Here is a 13,196-nt window from a genome sequence, read left to right on the forward strand (position 1 = left end):
TGACTTCAGTGCTGTCTAACAAAACAAAGAGATGCAACAAATCTGCATCAAAAAAAAGAAAAAAAAAAAAAGAAAAAGAAACACCACCAAACCATCCGTCATGCGGTTTTGTGAGCAAATTAGTGCAGCTCTTTTGAGAAGTACATTAGAACCACCTGACAGTGAGCAAGTTATTTTTAAAGTTTAAATGATTTGAAAGAAACTATCTGCCGGGTGTGAAGGACATTATAGGTCAGCTGATCTTTTACGATTAATTTTCTGCAGTGTTTTAGGAGGAACTGACCTTTCCCTGATGGAATGACCGGTGGCTCTGTGTAATGGCAGCTGAAAAGACCATCTGCCCTGCTCGTGTGTTACGATGCTTCTGTTTGTGTGGGGCATTTACTGGCAAGGCCACGCGATTTGCAGGCTCTGATCAATGACCTTGTTTATGCTGTTTAACAGGCAGCTCTGATTGAACCGCCTAAACGCCATTGAATGTTGCCAGATAGTGAAGTCAGAGATGAGGGTAGTTAGAGCTATTTATTTATGTATGTATGTACTGTATGTGCATATGTATGTATTTAAAAAAGGTATTGTGTATAGCAAAATATTTTTAAAAATGTTCAAAAATCTTTTTTTTTTGTTATCAAGTTTTTATTGTGTTTTATTATTATGCTAGTTATATATTTATATTTATTTATGTTATTTATTTATTTATGTTATCTTTTAACCTAATCAAAATAACCCAACTGCAGTTTAATTGAGATTAATTGGAATGAACAATGAAAAAACATGATTTTTGGAAATTGTTAAAAGCGGAGTTATCTGTTTTTGCAAATGAACTCTTCGTGTAAATTTGCTGTCTCCTCAAAATAACTCAACACAGCCATTAATGTCTAAACCGCTGGCCACAAAAATCAGTACTGCCCTAAGTGAAAATGTCCAAATTGGGCCCAATTAGCCATTTTCTCTCCCCGGTGTCATGTGACTCGTTAGTATTACAAAAGGTGTGTTCGACTTGAAGTGGCGCTGCGCAGAATGATCAGTGTATGACATCAAAGCACCACGAGAGCGATAAGAGAGCAAGATGGATCCTTAAGCTTTCGAATCGCTCTCGCGGTACTTTGATGTCATACACTGATCATTCTGTGCAGCGCCACTTCAACTTGAACACACCTAAGGTCTCAGGTGTGAATGGGGAGCAGGTGTGTTAAATTTGATATTATCGCTCTCACTCTCTCATACTGGTCACTGGAAGTTCAACATGGCACCTCATTGCAAAGAACTCTCAGAGGATCTGAAAAAAAGAATCGTTGCTCTACATAAAGATGGTGTAGGCTATAAGTAGATTGACAAGACCCTGAAACTGAGCTGCATCACGGTGGCCAAGACCATACAGAGGTTTAACAGGACAAGTTCCACTCAGAACAGGCCTCGCCATGGTCGACCAAAGGAGTTGAGTGCACGTGCACAGCGTCATATCCAGAGGTTGTGTTTGGGAAATAGAAGTATGAGTGCTGCCAGCATTGCTGCAGAGGTTGAAGGGGTGAGGGGTCAGCCTGTCAGTGCTCAGGCCATACGCCGCACACTGCATCAAATTGGTCTGCATGGCTGTCGTCCCAGAAGGAAGCCTCTTCTAAAGATGATGCACAAGAAAGCCCACAAACAGTTTGCTGAAGACAAGCAGACTAAGGACATGGGTTACTGGACCCATGTGCTGTGGTCTGATGAGACCAAGATACACTTATTTGGTTCAGATGGTGTCAAGTGTGTGTGGCGGCAACCAGGTGAGGAGTACAAAGACAAGTGTATCTTGCCTACAGTCAAGCATGGTGGTGGGAGTGTCATGATCTGGGGCTGCATGAGTGCTGCCGGCACTGGGGAGCTACAGTTCATTGAGGGAACCATGAATGCCAACATATACTGTGACATACTGAAGTACAACATGTACTGTGACATGATAACTACCCCAAACACACCTCCAAGACTGAGGGTAAAGGTGATGGACTGGCCAAGTATGTCTCCAGACCTAAACCCTATTGAGCATCTGTGGGGCATCCTCAAACGGAAGGTGAAGGAGCGCAAGGTCTCTAACATCCACCATCTCTGTGATGTCGTCATGGAGGAGTGGAAGAGGACTCCAGTGGCAACCTGTGAAGCTCTGGTGAACTCCATGCCCAAGAGGGTTAAGGCAGTGCTGGAAAATAATGGAGGCCACACAAAATATTGACACTTTGGGCCTAGTTTGGACAAGAGTACTCACTCTTGTGGCCAGTGGTTTAGACATTAATGGCTGTGTGTTGAGTTATTTTGAGGGGACAGCAAATTTACACCGTTATACAAGCTGTACACTCACTACTTTACATTGTAGCACAGTGTAATTTCTTCAGTGTTGTCACATGAAAAGATATAATAAAATATTTACAAAAATGTGAGGGGTGTACTCACTTCTGTGAGATGTACACACACACACACACACACACACTACCAGTCAAAATAGTTTGAACAGTAAGGTTTTTAATGTTTTTTAAAGAATTCTCTTCTGCTTACCAAGCCTGCATTTATTTGATCCAAAATACAGCAAAAGTAGCATTATTATTATCATCATCATTATTATTATTATTATCATATTATTATCATTATTAAAACCATTCTTAAGTCGATGGGGTATATTTGTAGTAATAGCCAAAAATACATTGAATGGGTCAAAATTATTGATTTTTATTTTATGTTAAAAATCATTAGGACATTAAGTAAAGATCATGTTCCATGAAGATATTTAGTAAATTTCCTACTGTAAATATATCAAAACTTAATTTTTTATTAGTAATATGCACTGCTAAGAAATTCATTTGGACAACTTTAAAGGCGATTGTTTTTGTACTCTCAGATTCCAGATTTTTAAATAGTTGTATCTTGGCCAAATATTGTCTTAACATAACAACCCATACATCAATGGAAAGCTTATTTATTCAGCTTTTATGCTTTTATTCAAAATTTTGATTTTTCGATTTTTGAAAATTTCAAAATTTATGACTGGTTTTGTGGTCCAGGGTCACATATATGTTCTCTGCAATCAGAGAACAAAATAATAGTCTGCACACTTACAAATAATGAAATAATTAATTAATGCATACATAATTAATAAATAATTAATTATTTTATTATTTCTAAGTTTGTAGAATGTTATTTTGTTCTCTGATTGGTCTTTCATGCAGCCCTGAGTGTGATTTTGTTGAGATGCTGATTGGCTGCATAATCTCTGTGGCAGAGAGGAAATGGAGAGTTTAGCGCTGAAGCAGCTGCTGTCTTGGAGTGTTGCCCGTCTGAAGCAGTGTGTTAATGCTATCATGTCCTGATACAACATCTCACACAGATTATAGGGACAGCTTCCTATAGCTGTAACACCTTCAATTGAATAGTGCATAAAATGATGCTAGACTGTCCTTCTGTTTTTTATTGTTATCAAGTTATTATTGTGTTTTATTATTATGCTAGTTAGCCATATCTTTTAACCTAATCAAAATAACCCAACTGCAGTTTCAACTGCAATCCTGTTCTAGTTAATACAATATCTGATATATAGGATATATATGACCTCTAATCCAGCTGTCATCTCCCTGCGGCGTTTCTCAAGCTACTTTTAAGTTTATTTAAGGCCAAAATTGTACCCTTTAATGCATCCTATCTAAAAACTCAGCTAATGGAATTTTAAGAAACCCACATTATTATTTTGTATACTGAATATTTCTGTTTACCCGAATGAGGTCAGTGATTTGTGTTGTTTGCTGTGTGTGTGGAGGCTGTATTATGTGCATTTCAGCTGACTGATTCTGATCGCATGCTGCTGTTTCTCAGAATATTGGAGTCATTCTCTCATCACCAAGGCAACGGCTGCAGTTGTGTGAGATGCCGGCCATCTTGTGGGGGAGAGGAAATGGCTTGGCTGAGAGCAGGTCTGCTTTAATAAAATGGAGGGTTAAGCCTTTAAAGTAACTCATCTAATTTGACCATGTTCTCGGCTGTACTCGATACAATCCATAATGTGATTATTTAAGTGAATCCAAGATCGCATGACCTTCCCTTTAACCCGCTCTCAGGACTGCAGGTAGCATTTCAAGTTATATTAGTAGTCACTTTAACGTAGAAACCAACATTATTGTGTGTGGCTGACACTTTGTTCATGACATTTCAGTATATACTGTTATGTAATAGCTGGTGAGTCATGTGTGTGTTTTCTGAAGCTGAAAATGAGAGCACTAATTTTTCCCACAATTCATTTAGACAAAGCAGCAATTACTCTAAATGTCCCTGAACGTACGAATAGCGGATTGGGTTAATGGTTTTGAAAGTAATTACATATTTCAAATGCTTTAATATGAGGAGGTGTTTAGGATCTTGCATGAGCTTTAGAATATATCAGGCATATTTATTCATCTTTTGATTGTACAATTTTCTGGATATTATCCAGTTATCTCTTCATAGCACTGCAACGAGTCGTGTTTCTCTGCCATTTGGAGCGCCTCCGTACACGTATGCCTCTGCTATATATGGATACACCAGAACAAGAGCTGATGCCCTACTTCAGAAATCTCTGCAGAGCTCCCTCCTTCTGACGCCAGCATTCTTATTATTCTTTCTGAACTGAATCAATAATGATTCTTAAAATGGGTCATAGGCACATCCTGGAAAAATCGATGCACATTATATTTCTTTGCACTGCATTCATAAAAAAATTTATATAAAATATATAATAATGAAAACAATAATATAAGAGTTAATATATGCTGCATAATAATATATGCTGTTTTCTAACAGTAAATGTTCAGCAACTTTTTTTTTTTTTTTTGCCTTTTCATGTCACTTTTGGTCAATTTGTTTAATATTTGCAGAATAAAAGTACCAATTTCTTTCAAATATCTTACAGACCTCAACCTTTTGAATGTAGTTGGAAATGAGACAAATGTCCACAATTGTGTTCACAGACAAAGCGATTTAAATAAATAAAAATACAGCTTAGCCATGACTGTGAGTTCTGACAAAATTTTATTTAAAATGTAAGTGTTCCAATAATAAAGTAAAACATAAATCAACAGCAATATAAATATTAGCTTATAAAATAAAAAGGGTAACATGAGGTGCTAAGCATTTCTTTATAAAGGAATCACAGCCAAATACAGAAAGGTAGCCAAGCAGCAGACAGACATTAATATATAGATATATATTCATAGTCAAACAGACAAGAGTGGCATTCCAGTATCATTACCGACTGATTGGAATTACAAGCACAAAAAAGTACAGTAAGATGTGGGGAGGGGTGGTACTCTAAAGACAGTAAGTATTGTCTGTTATCTTTCATAGTTTTAGGTGATTGGAGAAAAGGAAAGTTCAAAAGTGTAATCAAGGGGGAAAAACACTAAAATATGCACATAGTACTCCACAGCCTTAAGCTACGATTGCGTGTCTTCAGAAGTTGTAGTATGTACAGTTTGGTTAGTTAATGATCTTGAAGTTTTTCTTCCTACAACACTACACTGGATCTTTTTTCTATCATACTTTTTGTTGCTTTTTTTTAAAAAATACTGAAACATTCCTGTTACAGCCAGCCCTTGTGGCTCTAATGTTTGTACAGACAGGTTACACATTTTATATACACTGTGGTGGTGCAGAAAAATGGACAGAACCCTTCAATCTAAGACCCATTCAACAATGTTGCACTTAAGTTAGTCATTAGTCTTTCCACATGTTCATTATTTGTTGCTTTCTTTTCGGTTCACTTCAAGTTTTCCATTAACTCTTAGCACATTCACTTTGACCTAAATCTTTCTCTGATTTTGACTTTACAAAGGCTGAGATGATCTTTACTGAGCTCCAACAACACTGTTTACATTACTTGCATTTCTAGGATTTTAATACCAAGCTAACAGGAAATAAATGCAAAGAATAGTCAAATGTTGTTAACCTAACATTCGGCTCTGCTTAACTGGCTATTAAGAAGCTAATGAAGACTGAATCTATTTTTACATACCATGCCAACAGTGTCTCACCGAGTGTAAGTGTACCCTCTTACGCCAAAAACTAGTTAAACATACTTTCTTGTGCCCTTTTTTTTCTTAGTATCCCCCATAGTTCAGCGCAATACTCTTTAATTCAGTCAGGTGAGAGTTGTGGCACATTGTTAAAAAGCCTACCAGCGTTTCATTTTGTAACCACAAGAAGCATACTTTGCTTTGAAAAAATAAAATAAAAATAAAAAACACAAAAAGAAGGCTGAAACATGACATTTGGAAAAGAAGAAATGTATATTTTCTTCTTGTTTTAGTAATGCTATTTACAGGACAGAGTTATCTGTCCGAGAAAGAGCTTCAGGAATCTGAACACATCTCCTCTTGTTCAGTCATTCTTTCTGTTCAGCGACAAAACAGGAAATGCCCGATTTTTGGGGTTATTGAGTAAGATATTGTAATACAATTCAAAATACAATAAATAAAAATGGGGAAATCTAAAACAAACAAATAAAAACCTCACTGAAAAGAACATTAAATCTAAAGATTGTTGTTTCTTTAACCAAACCTGTGGACTTTTTTTTTTTTTTTGAGGGGAGATGCCCAGATCTTTGCAACATATTTCTGCAGCTCTGATAGTGCTTCCACGCTTCTGTCTTACTTCTTGTCTTTCTTAGTAGGCTTCTTCTTGCTGGCGGGCGTCTGAGCTGCCTTGGGGGCTTCGACGGGAGGAAGGGCTTGGGGAGGGGGAAGGGCCTGCTGAGGTACCTGTTGCTGAGGGTTGGCCGTGAGGGTGGCGGTGCTGCCCGGGATGTAGACGTTCTGGCGGTAGTCTGGGCCATACTGTGGATTGTAGCGAGGGCCGAGAGTTGCAGTGGCTTCACTTGCTTCTGACAGCAACGGTAGGGTGAGAAAGAAAGGCAATAGAAGGAGGTATAGGAACAGGAGAGAGAGAGAGAGATGGGAAAGGTTATATATGGGTTGGTTCGACACAGAGCTCATAATTCAGTCACTCAGGAACCGCATTGCAGCTCCCTCAGTGACCTGCTTCTGCCTGCCCATCCCCCATGCATTATGTATGCCGTAACATCGACACACATCACATACTCAGCAACGTGCTTACAGACCTGAAGACATGTATATACAAGAATAGCACACTAAAAAACAACAATATTTTCACAGTTCTTGTGAAATGCATCGCAAATGGTAGTGACATTGTCATCTAACAGCAGTGTGGCAGTTCTGCCTTTGTTCCCACATCATAAAACATTTATTTTTCACAAATTCATATTGAAATTGTAGTCATGAAATTGTTAACCTAAACCAAACTCACACTTGTTAAAGAGAAGTGCACTTAACTGTACTGAACTTGTAGTGTACTTCAAATGGTACAAGCATATTTAAAAAAATAAATCATTTGCAGATTTATATGATATTAATGAAATAAAAGGCCACTTAAAGAGATAGTTCACACAAAAATAAGAATTATGTCATCATTTACTCACCCTCAAGTTGTTGAGTTTCTTTCTTCTGCTGAACACATTTTGAAGAATGTCGGTAACAAAACTGATGGTAGCCATTGACTTCTAATTATTATTATTTTTTTCCCATACTATGAAAGTCAATGGCTACTGGCAACTGTTTGGTTACCAACGTTCTTCAAAATATCTTCTTATGTGTTCAACAGCTGAAGGAACTCTTACAGCTTTGGATGAGTAAATTATGACCTATGCACTATCTATCATTTTAAGTTTCCTTAAAAAAGAATACATTTCATGACTGTTTCTTAAAACACATGTCAGATTTTATTTTAAGTACATTTAAAATAATTGCTTTAAATCATTTGTCATGCTTTAAAGGACACTTATTTTATTGTGTTGACTAACATACTAAAGCACATGTAAAGTACTTGATTAAAATTTAAACTGAAGTGTGTTAAATATAATATACAGTGGTGTGAAAAAGTGTTGGCCCCCTTCCTGATTTTTTATTTTTTTTGCATGTTTGTCACACTAATGTTTCAGATCATCAAACAAATTTAAATATTAATCAAGTAAACACAACATGCAGTTTTTAATGAAGGTTTTTTTTTTATGAAGTGAAAACTAAATCCAAACCCACATGGCCCCGTGTGAAAAAGTGTTTGCACCCCCCCACCCCCGTTAAAACATAACTGTGGTTTATCACACCTGAGTTCAGTTTCTCTAGCACGCCCAGGCCTGACTACTGCCACACCTGTTCACAATCAAGAAATCACTTAAATAGGACCTGCCTGACAAAGTGAAGTAGACCAAAAGATCCTCAAAAGCTACACATCATGTTGAGATCCAAAGAAATTCAGGAACAAATGAGAAAGAAAGTAATTGAGATCTATCAGTCTGGAAAAGCTTATAAAGCCATTTCTAAAGCTTTGGGACTCCAGCGAACCACAGTGAGAGCCATTATCCACAAATGGCGAAAACATGGAACAGTGGTGAACCTTCCCAGCAGTGGCCGGCTGACCAAAATTACCCCAAGAGCGCAGAGACGACTCATCCAAGAGGTCACAAAAGACCCCACAACAACATCTAAAGAACTGCAGGCCTCACTTGCCTCAGTTAAGGTCATTGTGCATGACTCCACCATAAGAAAGAGACTGGGCAAAAATGTGGACTGACGAGACAAAAGTTGAACTTTTTGGAAGGTGTGTGTCCCATTACACCTGGCGTAAAAGTAACACAGCATTTCAGAAAAAGAACATCATATCAACAGTAAAATCTGGTGGTGGTAGTGTGATGGTCTGGGGCTGTTTTGCTGCTTCAGGACCTGGAAGACTTGCTGTGATAAATGGAACCATGAATTCAGCTGTCTACCAAAAATTCATGAAGGACAATGTCCGGCCATCTGTTCGTGACCTCAAGCTGAAGCGAACTTGGGTTCTGCAGCAGGACAATGATCCAAAATACACCAGCAAATCCACCTCTGAATGGCTGAAGAAACAAAAAAAAAGACTTTGGAGTATCCTAGTCAAAGTCCTGACCTGAATCCTATTGAGATGCTGTGGCATGACCTTCAAAAGGCGGTTCATGCTCGAAAACCCTCCAATGTGGCTGAATTACAACAATTCTGCCAAGATGAGTGGGCCAAAATTCCTCCACAGCGCTGTAACAGACTTATTGCAAGTTATCGCAAACGCTTGATTGCAGTTATTGCTGCTAAGGGTGGCCCAACCAGTTATTAGGTTTAGGGGGCAAGCACTTTTTCACACAGGGCCATGTGGGTTTGGATTGTGTTTTCCCTTCATAATAAAAAAACTTCATTCAAAAACTGCATGTTGTGTTTACGTGTGTTATCTTTGATATTTAAATTTGTTTGATCTGAAACATTAAAGTGTGACAAACATGCAAAAAAAAAAAATAATCAGGAAGGGGGCCAACACTTTTTCACACCACTGTATGTAAAGATAACAAATTGCAGCTACTTCATTACAAATGTGTAAAACACAGATATATTTAAATGCATTACATTTCAACAGAAATATATTTAAATATTTTTTTTTTGTAAGTGACTGAATAAATTGCATTTAGTTTGTACTTAAGTATATTCTTTTATTATTTCTGTAAGTACTCTTTTTAAAGTATGCTAAAGTGTATTTTTTACAAGGCCATGGCAAATAGATAATTCATGAAAATCTAATTATGTGTATTGCGTTATTAAATATACATTTCATGCATACTGAAATCACACCAGCCCAGTGAAATTTGAATTAACAAATGCATATAACGTGATTATTGCTCATGCAGCACATATGTATGTTAAAATACAGTAGATAACACTCTTGAGATTCTGTTTCTTAGAAATATGACATTTATCTTGGCTAGCGAACAACATCAGCACAGTGCTGTCATTCTGACTGCAGCTGCGGAGAGGCAAAAGGCTCCTTTGTCTCTTTACACTCAATTAATTTGACTCTCTAACAGTCAATAAATGGTGAGATCCATTTTACTCTGGAAGCCACACTCTCTCTTTCTTCTCTCACTCCATCTGCCTCTTTCCTTACAAAATCCAGTTATTACCGGTCTTCAGAATCTGAGTACTGATATAGCCAATACAAAATATGTGGACAGACTTCCCTGCTGTAAAGACCAGCACACGCTGTGTTTTGGATGCTGGTGGGCTGATTTGCCCCAGCGGGTTCCTTAATTATCTTAACCAGCAAGATTATCATGAAAATTTAGCTTGTAAAGCTGATCAGCCTGAAGGATATCTCTGGCAGAGAAAATTTTTGCTTTATAAGCAAAATGTTTGTCTTGTTGGCTATACTTTAATTTCTAAAAAACTAGGATTTCTGGTTCATGTCTGTGCTAATGCTTTCTCTTCATTCTGTTATTTGCTCTCCTTTTAAAAAAGAGGGAATAATAAGTGAGATTGAGATTCACCGTTCGCTGCCACCATCAGAGCCTGGAGCTGTTCAGCTTCGGTAGGGGGGTTGGGCCACGGTCCTGTTCCTGCGATCACACCAGCGCTGGCACCTGCCTCATCAGGACGAGCTCCAGCCCTACATGACAGAGAACAGGGTTAGTGATTCACTGAGTACACTCAGACACATTCATGGTGCTTTTTGCCCGCATTTTTCCTTTGACACATATTTAAGAACAGCAGCCACCACATTTGCTAGCATAAATGTATCCGGTTCATTAGCTGAGACAGCCATTTTGTGTGACAGGGCAGGACAGTGCAGCGCAGTCAGAAAATGGAGGCTAAAGTTGAAGAAGCAGTGTTAGACATGAAGTAAACAGACAGATGCATTGATCAGAATACAGTTGTGTCTGTTTATACCATGTGGCTTGACAACACATACACTTTGCCCTTTAATCAAATCACAATAAGCAGTATTGTGGATATTTCATATATTATCATATATCAAGGGATATTTCACTCATTTTTGGTTTCATTTACTTAATTTACTTAATTTATATAGTGCCTTACACACCTAATTCATATGCAGTAGCATCAGCAGTCTAGTATAAACTTTTAAAAAATAAATAAATATAAATATAAATAAATACCTACACTTTACTCAAACTTGCATCCTTGCAAAATGTTATTAGCTTAGCAACGTTTCGGTCAATTGATGTTCCTCAGGCTTATAAAAAATGTGGACATATCAGCAAATGTAAAAACTCATTTAATGTGACTATTTACAGTGTATAGATTATAGATTATTTAATTTAACTCAACAATTTTAATAAAGGTTTGTAGCTTGTCCCTCAAGCTATTCTCTACTCTGTTATTTTGGGTACTGTCCATTCAAATGAAAGCTGTCAAAAAATAAACAAAAAGTAATAATAAAAAAGGATCCTCTGATAAGCATGTAAATGGACAAAGGACACATGAGTTCATTAGAATAATGTACACGATGCCCTTACATTAAAGTCTTTTAATGTTTTTTTCATTTGGGTAGATTTTTGTCATTTCACAGATTTTGTTTCACAAATGCTTACATTTATTTGCCAAAGATGCAAGTTTGAGTAGTGTGTTAGATTTTATTTTTATTTTTTTCAAATATCAAATATTTTGTGTTTCTCATAAGAAAAAGGTCATACAGGTTTGAAACGACACAAGGATAAGTTAACGATGACAGAATTGTTGTTTTTGGGTAAACTATCACTTTAGTTGGGTTATAGTTGGGTTATTACTGGCTGCTCAGTTTCAAAATGGCATGACTAAAAAGCTGATTTTTATATCTCTTTCTCTGCCCACACAAACAGATTGATAGCAGAGTCCGTACATAAGGACATAAATATTTATCTACTCTTTAGGGACAGACTTAACAGACTTGGCTCTACAAAGCCAAAATAAATCAAATCGGAACAAACAATTTTACTAAGCACAGGTAAACACACTGCAATGACAACCCGCAGAGCAAAGTGCAACAAACAGCTATCAGCGATACACATACATCCAAAAGCCTTATCCTCAAATGAACCAACTGCATGTAATTTATGTTCACATTTATATGTGTAGGCACAGACTGGACAGCATGTCGCTGGAAGCTGCAGGACACATATTCTGAAAGACCTAAACACAACATTCCACTAGAAGCCTACACCAGGTGAAGTCAAATGCTACCACACACTAGCCTTCTCTTCGCCTTCACTCTACCTGGACTTCTCGTATGGAGTCCATCTCTGCTGCAGGGTGTGGAACCTGTGTTGGCTGAAACATAAGCACAGGAGCATGCAGCTGTCACTCAATCACCCTGCATCTGACCAGAGACTGACCAGAGCACATGGATTGGTGAAAACGTCTTTGGGTCTCCTTTACCTTTAAACCATACATACTCTTAAGATGTTGTGTCTCACAGGAAGTTGGTTCGCTTTTGTATCTGATGATTGCTGTCACAATGTATTTGGTGTATTTGCAGGGTTGTTTTCCCCCACATGATTTATTTTGCAGGATTTTCTTTGTGGGATATTCTTCACAGGATTTGTTTTGTAGGATTTTATTTTTGCAGGACTTTATTTTTTTGCAGATCTTTCGTTGCAGAATTTCTTTACAGGATTTGTTTTTGCATGATTATAGTAAATTGTCATTGACATTTTTAACATTCATAAATTGGGGATAATAGGCTAAATATACAGATTAAAACACTAAAGGAAGGACAATTTGTGAATTATTTCTATCTAGTAATTATTTCTAATTCTATTTCTAATCTAGATAGTTTGGTATTTGTCTATTTTATATGTAAATATTGTTTCCTTAACTCTCCTTGCTGACTAAATGCAGAAGACAGTGACCATCAAAAATTTTGGCATTCGAATGTTTACAGGTAATCTCAGATTTTGAAAACACTAAAGAAGGGAAATTACTAAATTACTTCAGATTCTAATCTAGATGGTTTAGTATTTGTTCATTTTAGTAAATCGGTATTACTAAACTCTTCTTGCTGACTAAATTCATAATATAGTGGCCACCAAAAATCTAGGCACTCAAATGTTAACAGGTAATCCCAGATTTTGTTATTTTATTGACTCATTCCAATCAGAGAGATTATTATTACAAAACAGTGTACGTAATACCATGTGGATAATCTCAAATATATTTATAGGTATTGCTAGACACATAAACTGAATCCAGCACTCACCCGCTGGGTCCAGGCCTCTGGTTTGGGGGAAATCGCCAGTCAGCATTAGGCGGCTTTTGCTGAAAATGAGAAGAAAATAATTT

General features: G+C 37.2%; 1 protein-coding gene across 18 annotated transcripts in view; it reads right to left on the bottom strand.

The window, feature by feature from the left end:
- Positions 1–5,008: 5,008 nt before the first annotated feature.
- LOC306864524 (protocadherin gamma-C5-like) overlaps positions 5,009–13,196 on the bottom strand; it is a gene marked incomplete at its 5' end in the record, with an annotated part of 71,270 nt that continues 63,082 nt past the window's right edge. For 8 of the 18 annotated variants that reach the window (XM_079408601.1, XM_079408603.1, XM_079408602.1 and 5 more), the window contains 4 exons: positions 5,011–6,874; positions 10,406–10,524; positions 12,132–12,185; positions 13,114–13,172. In XM_079408601.1, coding sequence (XP_079264727.1) covers positions 6,645–6,874; positions 10,406–10,524; positions 12,132–12,185; positions 13,114–13,172 — 462 coding nt within the window. In that variant the 3' untranslated portion in view covers positions 5,011–6,644. Of the gene's footprint in view, positions 6,878–10,405; positions 10,525–12,131; positions 12,186–13,113; positions 13,173–13,196 lie in introns of all 18 variants that reach the window. The other 10 variants (XM_079408594.1, XM_079408593.1, XM_079408592.1 and 7 more) reach the window with 4 other exon arrangements.

Source organism: Barbus barbus (assembly GCF_936440315.1).
Source record: "Barbus barbus genome assembly, chromosome: 45".
Classification (NCBI taxonomy): Eukaryota; Metazoa; Chordata; class Actinopteri; order Cypriniformes; family Cyprinidae; genus Barbus; species Barbus barbus.